Source organism: Balaenoptera acutorostrata, chromosome 15 (genome assembly GCF_949987535.1).
Source record: "Balaenoptera acutorostrata chromosome 15, mBalAcu1.1, whole genome shotgun sequence".
Lineage (NCBI taxonomy): Eukaryota > Metazoa > Chordata > Mammalia > Artiodactyla > Balaenopteridae > Balaenoptera > Balaenoptera acutorostrata.
The window spans coordinates 61,500,709-61,514,792 of NC_080078.1; the positions used below are offsets into that span (position 1 = coordinate 61,500,709).

At 51.1% G+C, this 14,084-nt stretch overlaps 1 protein-coding gene across 1 annotated transcript in view; it reads left to right on the forward strand.

The window, feature by feature from the left end:
- The first annotated feature begins 2,447 nt into the window (after nucleotides 1–2,447).
- The window catches only part of RSPO4 (R-spondin 4), a 40,781-nt gene continuing 29,144 nt past the window's right edge, over nucleotides 2,448–14,084 (forward strand). The window contains exon 1 of the mRNA XM_007193396.2: nucleotides 2,448–2,674. Coding sequence (XP_007193458.1) covers nucleotides 2,596–2,674 — 79 coding nt within the window. The 5' untranslated portion in view covers nucleotides 2,448–2,595. The remainder of the gene's footprint in view (nucleotides 2,675–14,084) is intronic.

Consider the following 14,084-nt stretch of genomic DNA (forward strand, 5'->3'; position numbering starts at 1 on the left):
GATTGGAAGGGCTCTCGGAGGACACAAAATCCCATCTGTACCACTGAATGAATGGGGAACCTGAGGCCCTGAGAGAGAATAGGAGGTAGTTGACGTCCCACAATGAATGAAGGGATGAGTGAACATTCATTCATTCTTTTATTCATTCCACAGATATTTATTTAGCACTTTATGTGTCAGGCACAAGGATAAAACAGAAGATTCCTGCCCTCATGGAATTCACAAACAAGCAAATTACAAACATGAACAGGCCTGGTGGTGCTCGGTACTACGGACAATAAAGCAGGACCAGGGGATAAAGGGCACAGGCATCTATTTTGTCTGGAGTGATCAGAGAGGGCCCCTCAGAGGAGGTAACCTTGAGTGGAGACAGGCCCTGAGGATATCTGAGGAAGAATTTTCCAAGCAGAGGTAACAACAAAAAGCCCTGCTGGGGACACATGGCAGAGTTTGAGAAGCAGAAGAAGGCGGGGGGCGGGGGCGTGGTGTAGGTGGAGCAGAGGGGGTTGGGGGAGAAGAGGCGAGAGGCTACAGGCTGCAGAGCTCTGTGGCTACTAAGTGGCCCCAGCCTCTGCCTGACTCCCATGCACCCTGCCCTTCCCCAGCCCTGCTCACCTGGGGGATGGCCTGCTCTGGACTCTGGAAACCTCAGGACCGGTGGTGGCTGGGTAGGGGCTGACTTTCAAACTTCTTAAAGTTTGAACTTCTAGGGTCACCTCATTTCTCCAAGTACCCAAATTCCATGTATAAGCTGGGAGACTCCTGCATCTGGAGAACTCATTCATTCATTCATTCTACAAACATGTTGCATACCTGCTCTGTGTCCAGCATGAGCTAGGTTCCAGGCATCCCAATATGACCTCATCTCTGTCCTTAAAGAGTTGACAGTTCAGAGGAAGGGACAGACACATCCATAGTTACCACCTGGTGTGATGCAAGCTGTAATAAAGAGATTGTGGGAGCCCAGAGGAGGCACTGGACCTGGCCTGAGAATCAGGGAAGGCTTCCTGGATGAGGGGCATATTCAGGACTGGGTCCTGAATGAGTCAGTGGGGATGGGGGATGGGATGTAGACCAACATTCCATGGAGAGGCCACTCATGAAAGGCTCAGAGGTGTGAGAGGCTTGGAGGTGTCTGTGAAATACTGCAAGGAGTTGAGATCTGGGATTAAAGGGGTGAAAGGTGGGGTAGAGGGGAAGATGGAGATCAAAGAAGTCAGAACAAGAGGGCTTTGTAGGGTCTGGTGGATGCGGAACATGCTGGGACACCTGGGTGCCCATCCCACCTCTGCCTTAGACTTGCTGGGCTGCCTGAGCTAGGAACCTCCAATCCCGAGGCCTCAGTGGCCCCATCTGTGGAATGGAGCCATTTTGGGGGGGGGTGGCTCTGACATTCCACCAAGACCCCTAGGATGTTGTCAGTGTTCGTGGAGCCCTACAGAAGAAGAACAGCCAGGGCAGAGTTGTCTCACTCTCTGTGTTTCCCTACCCCGACATGCCCTCAAATGTCCTCATTATACTGGGGGCCTCACTAAGGATGAGGACAAGGGGCTGGAGAAGGAGATGCCGGCATTTACCTTCCTTTTTTTTAATCAAACTACACACACAGGATAAAGGAAGGATAATTGGTCATCAAGAGACTGTCAAGGGTAAGTTCCTCTGTGCCCCAAGCAGTGGCTAAAAGGGTGGACACTGGACCCAGACAAACCACTGACCTGCTGTGTGGCCTTAGGCAAGTCACTTGGCCTCTCTGAGCTTTCCTTTCCTCCCCTGTAAAGTGGAGCTAATCAGAATAGAACCTCGCTGGGTTGTTTTGAAGATTATATTATGTGTAAAAGTGCTTAAAACAACGCCAAGCACATAGGCCTCAAAGTGATAGGCAGTATTATTCTTACTCTTACTGTTTTTAGTGGGCAAGGTGGCCGGAGGCAGGAGTGTACCGTTTGTTGGGGAGAAGGAGGGATTTGGCTCTGAAAGGGTTAAAATTGTACCAGCTGCTCCCATTCTGTAGACAAGGCTGGAGGAAACACAGTCCAGGTCCTGGGCCCCTTCGCTGGCTAATTTATCAGGTGCTGGTCACTTTGGGGCTTAGGAGAAAGAGGAAACAGAGAAAGAGGAAAAAGAAAATACGAGGCGGAGAGTGGGGTGGAGGGAGATGCTGAGAGGACGGGGTCACCTGGCGTCCGCGCGTCCGTACCTCTGTGTGTGGCGTGGAGGACCGTACCTGTGTATGCCGCGGGACAGTGCCGGGCGCGGGAACGACGCCAGAGCGCGCACGTCGTGACAGACCGACCTGGCCGGGCGACCCCCTCCACCCCCACCGCGCGCCTTCCCCAAGCGGGTTAATGCACCGCCCCCGCCTCGCTGGCTCCTCCCTGCCCGCCCCTCCCAGCCCAGCCGACGCCCTCACTAGACCTGGAGGCCGGCCCCTGGGCGGACTGCGGGTCCCTGGCTGCGGGATCTACCCCGCACTCGCTGATGCGCCCGGCGCGCCCTGAGCTGCCCCCGCGCCCGCTGTGCCGCCGCCGCCGGTAGCCGCTGGGCCGTCGGGCCTCCCAGGGAGCCCCGCGCGCCCGCCCAGCCCAGGCTGCCCAGATGCGGGCGCCACTCTGCCTGTTGCTGCTCGTCGCCCACGCCGTGGACATGCTCCCCCTGAACCGCAGGAAGAAGCAAGGTACGAGGGGCAGCCGGCAGGGTGGCCGGGAAGGCGCAGCAGGATAGTCAGGGGGGTCGCCCTTGGGGCATCTGCCTGCTGCCTGACGCCCTGGGCTGTTAACTCTTCCAGACTGCTGTCAATCCCACTTTACAGATGGGGAAACTGAGGCCCCAGGGCACCCGTGGGGCAAGCTGGACCAAGAGGCTCTCCAGGGAGGGAAGGAGCTGGCAGGGCTCTCTCATTGCCCCCGCTCCCTATAATCACAGAATTGCTGGGGGGAGGGAAGTGACTTTTGCAGAGACAGGAAGCCTCAGGTGGCAGGCTAGAGGTCGCAGGGCCTAGGGGACAGAGTTAGTGGCTCAGAAATCATCCCAAGCATCCATACTGAGCCAGGAGGTGACATAAAGAGCCCTGAGCTGGGAGTCCAGATGCCCCAGTCTCAGCCCCATTATAGACCCTGATCCCCCGCATCACTTTCAAGAAGCCAGTAATTTTTGGTGGGTTCCCCTCTGGTGAGGGCATGAGCTGCATGAGCTCAGAGAGACCTGAGTTTGAAGACATTTATTCTGGGTTGACCTGGAAGATGTCCAGCCCCTCTAAGAGCCTCAGTTTTGCCATCTTGACCTCCTAGGGCCACTAGGAGGATGCACCAAGGTTCAGACCATAAATGTACCTGGGGCACAAAGCCAGGGGCCCCTTGCACTCTCACTTCGGGGTCCTGTGCCACAGCCCTTCCCCGAAGGAGTCAAAACATCCTCAGGAGGTGGGTTTGAGGCTGTCCCTGCAGAGCCAGGACTGGCAGAGCCTGGGGGGCTGAGGAAGGTGAGCGAGTCCCATACCCGAGCTGGCAGCCCTTTGGCCTCCGGATGGCAGTCTGAGAATCAACAACCAGCCACTGTGCCCAGGGTTTTCTAGTCAAGGAGGGAATCCCCACTACATCCTCGTGGCATAGGGCTTATCCCATTCTAAAAGCCAGGTGCCAAGGCTCAGACAGGCTAAGTAACTTTGCTCGGTTGACCAGCAGGTGAATGAAGACCCTGTGTCTTCTTTCTTTGCAGCTCTGGTGTGAGGTCTGAGCTTGGCTACATGGGAAAGAGAACGAGAGTCTGCCCTCTGGGGGTTTCTAGTCCACCTGAGTGAAAAAGCCCTAAATAGACACAGTCACTCCTCGAGTGAAACAGGAGGCAGAGAGAGGCTGTGGGAGAATTGGGGGTGGGATTGGGTGGGACAGAGAGACTGTGGCCTGAAGGACTCCAGCTCCAGGTGTGACTGGACAGAGGGATCCAGGGAGGGAAGAGGTGGGTGGGCTTCACATGAGCTGGGGGGCATCTGGGACCTCATAGGGACACTGCTCTGTGAATGGCCCTTGTATAGTAGTTATGGTCATGGGCTCTGGAGTCAGCCTGCCTTGTTCAAATCCCTGCTTCCCCAGTTACCAGCTGAGTGACCTTGGGGAAGTCACTTTGCCTCTCTGAGCCTCAGTTTACCCATCTGACGGTCTTTTAGAAGCTCTCTAAGGTCTTTCTCAGTTCTTAAAAAGACCAAAAGAATAGATAAATAAAAACTGTCTCCTCGGCGACTCCTCTTTAAAATAGGAATAATAATCTTCAGTATCCAACTCACAGGGCAGATGTGGGGAAGACTGAATGAGTTAGTGTGTATGTTACATGAGTAGCCAAGTACAATAGTCATTCTCCTTTCCTGTCCATTGCGTCCTTTGCCTCTCATAACAGCCTAGTGGGGCTGGGGGGATGCTTATTTTCTAGACGAGGAAACTGAGATTCAGAGAGGAAAACTGATTTGTCCAACGTTGCAAAGAGGGTTAGTAGCAAAGCAGGCTTGAATCTCAATCCGTCTGACATGACGCTGAGAAGATATCTCCTGAGCTGTGTTGCTCTTCTCTTCTCAGAGCCTCACTTTCCCCATCTGAAGAGGAGCTGGTTTAGAAGATCTTTAAGATGCTTCTCAGTCAGTTCTAAAAGACACACACACACAAAGAATAAAGAAAAAGAAAACTTCCAGTCCCTCCCCCCATCCCCAGTTGCTCAGTGAGGAGGTCAGGCATGGCTGCGCCTTACATAGCCACCATCTGGTGAAGGGGCTAGTGGCACCCCTCCCCACGGTAGGTGATCTCTTGCGTCTGGGACATGTGCATGTCCAGTGCAGCATCTTCAGAAAGAGGCTTGTAGCTCCATTTATCAGTCAGGTGCAATGGAGATAGCCTTGGATTTCAGTCCAACTGCCAACCCCTTTGGGTAAGTGGATTTCCCCACCACCACCACCTGCCTGCTGCCCACAGCCTTGGCTTCCCCATTGGCACTGGGGTGGAGGTGGGAGGGGGGCGGTAGCAGAAGGCTTCCTGTAGCATCTTCTGCAAGGTGGTCATAGGAGTCCTGGTCAAATAGGTATGAGAGATGCTGGCTTTAGCAAATTTCTTAACTGTGGGACTTATCAGAGCATTCATAGAGAAGAGGCTGAGGATAGAGAGCAGGACCTTTCCCAAACCAGTTACATATTAGAGACCATTTTTCGTAAGACAGCTGCTTGGAAAATTGCACATGAGATCCCTGAGGGTCTTACCAGCTTTGACATTCTGGTCTAACTTTGGCAGGAGAATGTGTCCTGAAGGCACCTAGGTATTGGCAGTGTCTTTTCTTTCCTTTCCTTTCCTTTTCTTTTTTCTCCCTCCCTTCCCCCTTCCTTCCTTCCTTCCTCCCTTCCTTTCTCTCTCTCTCTTCCCCTTGTTCATTCAACAAGTATTACAGGGCAGACTGGGCGCCGGGCTCTGTGCTGGGAACTTTGGGAGTGCCGAGGTGAACAGACCTGGGGCCCGCCCTTGAGGAGCTGCCAGTGTCGAGGGATGCCCTTCCCTGGCCCTCTCCTACCTCCCCTCCATGCCCGAGTGCTTGGCCCAGCCTTTGGCCTACTCTGCAAGGTCAAGAGGAACACTCGGTGGGCCCAGCAGCCGCCCAGGCTGAGCTGTCACCCTTGGGGCCTGGTTCCCACAGACCCATGCTTCCTCAAGCTCCAGCATCACTGTTTTTTGATGAAACCTAATTTTTCTGTTTCCAAGACAAAGACTAAAAGAAAAGGCTTGAGAACAGTTCTTGGATCTCAAGTGACTCTTACAAAACATGTTGATTAATTAAATATAAATGAATCAGAACCAGATGGGGATGTTTCTCTTGAAACATGCTGGGGTGTCCCGGCAATAGGACAGTCGGGCAGGGTGAGGGGGCCCTGGTCTGTACCCCACCTCAATACGGAGCTTCATTTAGGCAATGAGGAGAGGACAGGCCATGACTGACTCTCCCCAGCGTCCAAGGCCTGCTGGGGAGGGGGCTTGGTGGAGGCAATTGTCACCCACATTCACATGGTGCCTTTAGATCCTTCTAGACCTGAGGCAGCAAAGGGCAGAGGGAGGAGCTCGGAAATTCAGGGCCCTCTCCTTCCCTGGATGTGTGATTTGGGGCAGGCCATGTACCTTCTGCATTGGTTCCACATCTGTGAAATGGGAACAGTTGTACCTACCTGTTTGGTGTTTGGGACGATTCACCACAGTCCCAGAGGGAAGGTGTCCAAAGGCATAGAGTATGTGCTTCATGAGGACTCAACCACTTCCCCCTCCCATTTGACAGCAGAGCTGGATGCTCCCTGGGCTGGGGGAGGGGAGTTTCATGCAGGTTGAATCTCACCTCTGCCCTTCTCCCCTCTCTGAGCCTCTTTTTCTTTATCTGTAAAAGGACTGTGGCAGCGCCCACTCCAGAGGCCTGTTAGGTGGACTGAATATAATAATTCTCTGTAAACTGAAAAGCCCTATGTGGATGGCCAGGCCGGCAGCACTCTCCCCTGTACACAGACAGAGAAGCTGAGACACAGCAAGCAAGTACCCGAGGCAGGGGTGGCGATCGGGGAGGACCCAGGTTTCTAGTCTCCAGGTCAGGGCCATGGCTGGGCACACAACAAGGTGTATCCCACCTCCCTCTCCCATGGATGGAGACCACCCCACCCCTGCCCAGCCACCAAAGGAGACCCTTGAGGCCACTTGGGGCCAGCCACGTGCCGGGAGCTCTGCATGTGGGTTTCGACATCTGACTGACTATGGCGCTGCCTGTGTTACACCTATTTCCTAGACAAGGGGTCTGAGGCTCCGAAAGGGGCAGGGACCTGCCCAGGAACTCCCAGCAGCTGAGCTGGTACGTGGACCCAGAGTTTTGGAGGCTCCAAAACCTGTGCATAGAAAAAGAAATGAATTCTGCTGGAGACGTGCCAAGGGCTGCAAGGAGGAGGCATCTGAGAAGAGCCCCATCAGAGGGCTGCAGAGGTGGCAGCAGCATAGGAGCTGGGGACTCTGGCAGGAGGAGGGGAGGGTCTGGCCGGATGGGAAGGGCCGAAGGGGCTGTGTGGCAGAGGGGGTGGAGGTCCGATGGCAGACAGGGCCAGAGCCCAGCATCTCCTAGGGATGTCAGGAATGGATCCATCAGAAAAAATGACATGGACAGGATCCCGCTGCTCCTCAGTGCAGCCTAGCAAGGCTGGTCGGCGGCAGTCCTAGTCTCAGCTGAGGAATCTGAGCCTCAGAGGTGGGACGTTGCTTGGCTGAGGTGTCACAGGACAAGGGGACCTTCTTCCCTTTGTTCCCCTGCCTCCTCTAGTCCATCTGTCAGTCCACTGTCTCTTCATCCATCTTTCCATCCTTTCATCTAGTGAAAAAACTGAAGCTCACGTTGATGCAGAGTTTTTCCATCAGCAGATGAGGGAGATAAATTTAGTAAATGCAGCTAGCATTTAGAATGCCGAAATGGAGTAGAATGGATAAAACAGAACAGAATAGTATAGAGTAGAATAAAATAGAGTGGGGTCTTCAAACTGTTTTTGCAAAAGGCCGTATAGTTACTATTCTAGACTTCATGGGACATATTCTTCCTGTTTTGTTTTGTTTTTTTACAAGCCTTTAAAAACATTAAACCATTCTTAACCTACAGGCCATACAAAAAGAGGCCATAGCCCAAAGTTAGCCCATGGGCCATAGTTTGCCAGCCCCCTTTTTAGAAAATATCAGAGTGCACTGCAAGTGTTAAGATTAATTATCATTTTGAGAAATGGGTTTCGGCTTACATATGTATGTGAATGTGTGAGTGGGTGCATGTGTGTGCACATGGATGTGGGTGTGTGTGGGAGTGTGTGAATGAGTGTGTGTGTACTCTGTGTACTGTGTGTGTACTGATGTAAAAATGTAATTTTTACCATTCCCCAAAAAGTGTGGAGCTTTTGGCTGAGCCCAATGCAGTGCTCCTGACAGCTCTGAGAGGCGGGTTCTAGGGGATCCCAGTATTGCAGATGGGGAGACGAAGGCCCCATGGGTCACACAGCCGTAGGCGTGTGAACCCAGAGAGTCTGGCTCTGGAGCCCCAAACAGGACACCGAACTGTCTTTATAAGTAGCAACTGTCCTCAACACATTTTGCAAACCTCTATTTCTTATGCTTGTTTCTAATGGCTCAGAATCTGGCGGCCACGTCCTTCCCAAGGTGTTTTCTTTTCCCAAGGTGGATTTTAGCCCTAGGACCCATTGGGGGCCTAAATATCCCTCCTGCATTAGACACCCTCAAGCAGCCAGTGAGCGCCGGACATTGCATGTTCCTTTCTCATCGACCCTCCCCCAACCCTGCCAGGTGGATATGGTTGCCCCTCTTCCTTTACAGAAGAAGCAGGCTGGTTCAGAGAGAGAAACTGGCTTGTCCAAGGTCACATAGCCAATGTTGCTGATTCCAGAACCACAGGAGCAAATCCCACCTACTATAGACCGCTCCAGAAAGTCCATCTAATGCTGCCATTAACCACCCTGTCATTTATATAGCACTTTATTGTTTGCAGAGCAGTTCAACTTTCATTTTCTCTCTGGAGTTCTGGAGAAGGTAGAATAATGGAATGTTAGGACTGAAAAGGCCAGTTGAGACCTTTGAGACCCACGCTTGTAAATATGGAGCCTCAAGTGAGGAAGTACCTCACCCAGGATCATCCAGCCAGGAGTGGAGGTGAGGATGCAGGAAAGCGAACGGGGGTGGTGAGGGTGGCCTTGGATAGGCAGAGGAAGGCAGCTTGCTCCAGGGCCTGAAATCTGGTTTAGAGCTTCTCAGAAACTGAGTCTCTTAGTTTCCCCTGTGTGACTTGGCAATGCTCAGTCTGCTTTGCCTTTCTCCCAGGCCTAGAAGAAATGTTAGATGAGAGGATGGAACCAAGAGGGCTTTCAGAGCTTGAAGGCTGTCTGCAGAGGTTTCTTAATAACCAGAGGCCAGCCTGGGGTCCAGGAGCCTCATAAGGGCCTCCGGAGTTACCTGAGTGCCACATGGGGCCTGTGGCCTGGCTGTGTGGTTCCGTAAGAGGGACCTGGTGGAGGCCTGGGCCCTGCACAGAACCACCATGGCCTGGAGGGCAGTCCTTCCATCAGAGCCCCAGGCTGTGGACACTGTCAGGACGTAGAACAGCCCCAGACTCTGTGGACACCCAGGAGCACACGCCTCACGTATATATCCACACACATATATGTTCCTAAAAACATTTATTTGTTTTTTTTTAAAGTACTTAATTTTCACTGGCACCAAAGGTTTAGAAAAGTCTCTTTCTGATTTGGTTTTATGGTTGAACATTTACTCTATGCCAGATGTTACCTGTGTGGTTTTATTTTATTTGTCAATGTCAGGTACTATGCATATAAACTGACTGAATTCTCCTAATAAACCTGTGATGTGGGTACTATTATTATCCCTATTTTACATATGAGAAAACCGAGGCACAGAGGGGTTAAGTGACTTTCCCCAGGACACACAGCCAAGTTCAAATCCTTCCTAGTCCCAGAGCCAAGCTCCAACTACTGAGCTCAGTTGCCTCCCACCCTTATTTAGTCCTCACATCAACTTGCGAAGGGACTGTTACTATCCACATTTTACAGAAGAGGAAACTGAATTAAGAAGAGAGGAGCATTAGTTGAAGTATGTGAAACTGCCATTTTTGTAGGTTGAAAACAGCCAAATATTAACGATTTCATATGTTCCAGTCCAATAGCTTGGCAAGTAAGTTTGGCAAAGCCAGGATCTAAACCCAGACAATTGATTCCAAAGGTTGGGTGCATAGCCATCCTGCCTGGCCTTCTCCCAATTCATCCAGATAATAGCCCACGAGGTGATTTGATCCTATTATTCTCCAGAGGCCCTCCAAGCACAGAGAGGGCAATCGACTTGCCAGGGTCACACAGCCAGGATGGGGAGAGGTTGGAATGTGACCCCCAGGTCTCCATAGCCAGAACCTCCTTTTCTCAGCCCTGTGCAGCAGTAAGCGCCACTCGGGACACATGAGCCCTCGGCCCCATGCCTGGGGATTCCTCCAGGGTCCCGAAGGGAATGGTCTGGTTCCCATTGCCTGGGTGAAGCTCACTCGTCTTGAGCACTGCTGCCTCAGGCTAGGCCATTACTGCCTGCCCCTGGGATGATTTCTTGTAATGCCGCGTGACTCATAGGGCCCCTGCTCTGTGGCCCGTGGTGGGGACTCCTCTGTGCTGCTGTGAGTGAGGGGTTCTGTTTCAGCAGCTGAGAAGAAAGGCATTCTCAAGCCTGGGGGACCCAGACTACATAGGGAAACCACTCCCTTTCCCTGCAGCCTGACTGCTGTACCCACATCCGCAGGGGTGGAGACACCCAGAAAGGAATGTCACAACTGCCCTTCTGCAGCCTGCTCTGGTGTTGGCAGGCAGGCACAGCTGTCTCTAGCAAGTGCCAGATGAGCAGTGGGAGACTGGCTGTCTGTCACGAAGGCCACGGGCTCTACTGCTCACCAGCTGAGTGACCTTGAGCAGGTCACCTCTCCCCTCTGGGCCTCAGTTGGCTAATTTGCAAAATGGGGCATGAAACGCATCCCTAGCACATAGTGAGTGCTCAGTTAGTGACTATGAAGAGTGTCCAGTGCCAGGCAGTGGGTGTGGGATTTGGGCTGTGACAGGCCTGGGCTCAGCTCCCAGCTCTGCTACTGCCGTGCTTGGGTGAAAATATTTCACTCCTGAATCTCATTGTTGTCTATCAATACAATGGGGACGATAATAGCATCTACATCATAGGATTGCGTTGAAGGTCAAAATTGTGCATGTAACCCACCTGGGAGACAGTAGGTGCTAATAAATGGTGGTCACAGTCATGCGTCATGGGAAGGTTGGCTCCTTCTAGCATCCAGGACATTCCAGCCTGATGTCAGACATGCCCCTGCCTGTGTTTGAAAGTCCTCTGTAGACCTAACTCTCCAAAAGAAGGTTATTTTGGGGAGCCCAGATTCAGAGGATAGGGCGGTCCTAGGTGCTCTGTGTCTATGGCACAGTGACTCACCCTCTCTGAGCCTCTGTTCACTCCTCTGTGAAAGGGAACCTCAGAGAACAGCAGTGAGGATGGAAGGATGTGTGTGTGTGTGTGTGTGTGAGTGTGTGTGTGTGCTGCTGGCACATTATAAATGTATAAATGATGTGATGGCTATTTGTGGATGAGGCCATGATGGGGCCTGACATCCTGCCCTCTGCCCATGGCAGGCTGGAAAAACCCAGTCAAATGCTGCCTTTCAGACCTGATTTTCCTTCCTCCTCCCCTGTTGCCCCACTTCTGACAGGCATTTGAGTCAATCAGACTTAATTCATAGCACATTATCAGCATCAGTTGAGCTGATAGTGCTCTTGTTTTGTATTATTTTATTTCTCTTTCCTTATTTTTTAAATGGTTACAAATTGCCAGTTTTTAAGTTTACTCAAAATTTATTTCACTTATTTAAAATTTTTTCATTTTTATTTTATTTAAACATTTTAATTTTATTTTTAAAGTTTACTCAAAATTTATTTCACTTATTTAAAATTTTTTCACTTTTATTTTATTTAAACATTTTAATTTTATTTTTAAAGTTTTAATTTTTATTAATTTTAATTTATTTAAATTTACTTAATAATGTATTTTTATTTTATTCTTACATTTTATTTTTCTAAGTTTTTTATTTTATCATTTAGTTTTAAAATGCCATTTTATCTTAAATTTTTTATTAATTTTAGTTATTTTTTATTTTAAATCTTTTAATTTTACTTTTCGGTTTTTTTCATTTTAAAATTTTTATTGTATTTTTATGTGCCCACGTTTTTATTAGGTTTCCTGAATTTTTCTTGTCAGTTTATAGTACTTCTTTGTATTACCTACATATTAATCCCCTGTTGGTTTTGACATGGAAGATATGTTTCTTCAATCTGATACCCAGCTACTAACTTTGTATGCCCTTTGGAGAAGAGAAATCGTTACTTATAATACTGTTCATGTGATCAATCCCTTGAAGGTTTTTTAGGTAGGAGGGCATTGTTTCTGCCGTATGTTCTGGGCTTTTTGATTTTACAAAAAGTCCTCATAAGGTGGTCTCATGAGAAGGGTGTGAGCCCCCGATTCTCTGTCCCTTGAGCGGATCACCCTTCCCGCAAGTGATTCTTCCCTGACAAGTGTTGACAATCCTGATGCAGCAGCCCTCAGCCCTTCCTGAGTACATTCCTGGAACTCAAATTCAGGTGACACTTCTCTGTCCACCCTCATTCCTGGATGTCCCCTGAGTCATCGCATTTCAGCCAGTGTCTGTTGAACACTTGCTGTCAGCTGGCCCCTGTCCTTGGGGGCCCCAGACTGATGAAGGTAGCAGGCCCAACAGAGTGAATAGGAGAGGTGTCAGCTGGAGACCCCCGCCCCTGGGACAGGGGACGTTGGCTTGACGCCCTCCCTGCGAGCGGAGCATCCCCACAATGGCTGATGTTCTCCCAGGGCTGCTTTGGCTGAATAGCTTCAGTTCGTAGACCATCTTATTCCCTTGCATCAATAACCCTCCCTCCAACCACCTCCCCCATTAAAAGAAGAAGAAAAAAACCGAGCACTCAGGACATTTCTGGATAACACAGACTTTATTGACGGTCCTGGGATGCTGCTAAGGGCTCCATGGTTTCCGACTTAAGACCACTGGGTTGTTCCTGCAGCCTCCCCTCTTCTCCTCCCGTCTGACCCTGCACACAGCTCAGGGCCCCTCTTTGGCCCTGAGAGACGTATGACTTTCAGTGGCACTTCTCTGCCTTTGGAGAGCCACTGGGCATTAGTCAGCAGGGAGGGGCTGACAGGCCATCAGGGAGGCATGGCTCCCAGCAGTCAGGAGCTAGGACTCTGGTTTGCATCCCACCTGACTCTTCACTGTGGGTTCTTGGGTCAACCACTAACCCTAACCCTAACCCTAACCCTAACCCTAACATCTCTGAGCCTTAGTTTTCTCATCCATGAAAATGTGTAAATGTAGCCCGGGTTTGCAGGGCTGTGATGGGTTTGCAGTGATTTAACACAGGACCTGGTAGCACAGGATCCTGCATGCTGCAGACGGCATCAGCCTGATTCTCCCCATCTGCAGACCTGGTCCCTCAGAGGATCTACAGGAGCTCACAGAGACCAGCACCTCTGGCTGTGGCTGCTCATCTTGGTTCCAGCCCTTAATCCTGGTTTTAACTGGGCAAGAAGGATTATGGTTCCCATTTTGCACATGAGGAAACTGGGACCCACTGACAGTGGTTGTAGAATTTCCAGGCCCTGCAATCCTAGGTCCCTCCAACTGGCTGGGTTTCGGTGTGGTGGAGACAGTGCCCCAGGACCACGAGAGGTTTCCAAGGTAGAGCCCCACCATATACTGTGCCTGTGTCCCCTTCTTCCATTCAGCTCCTCCCTACTGGCATCACACCATTTCTTGAGCACCTACTATGTGCCGGGTGATTTTTGTGTGCATTAGTTACCCACAACCTTAGAAGATAGGACCCATTTTACAGAAGAGGAAAGTAGAATCCAGATAGGTGAAGCCACTTGCCCAGGTTTCCACAGCCCCCATACAGTCTGGGTTGGAAGCCAAGCTGGGGCTCCGAAACCAGAGCTCTTTTTCACTGTGCCAGGAATTGGTGAGCAGAACCCAGGGCAGAGCATAAGGACGAAGTTGGCTCCCATGTGGTGAGTCCTTGGCATATGAGCTGGGCACAGAGCCAGGGGCTCTGCAGGTTATTACCTCCCTTTATCCTCCGGGCACCCCTTTGATAGCATCATTCTCAATTTGCAGCTGAAGTGTGAGGCTCAGAGAGGTGAAAGGGACTTCCCAGAGTCAAGGTGGCAGAGCTGGGATTCATACCCAAATGTGTGTGACCTGGACTCCCGACTGCCCAGCACTGCCTCCCTCCCATCTCCCATTTCCTGGGCAGTTGGTCTGGGGGCCTGGCTTGGGGAGATGTCACTGTGACTCACCACCTATTCTCACCTTCGAGAATGACTTAGGGAACCATCCAGACAGGGCCTCGGGTTTCAGTCCAGCTTGGGGGCGGCGGTATACAGCTGGTTTAGGGAGCAACTGAA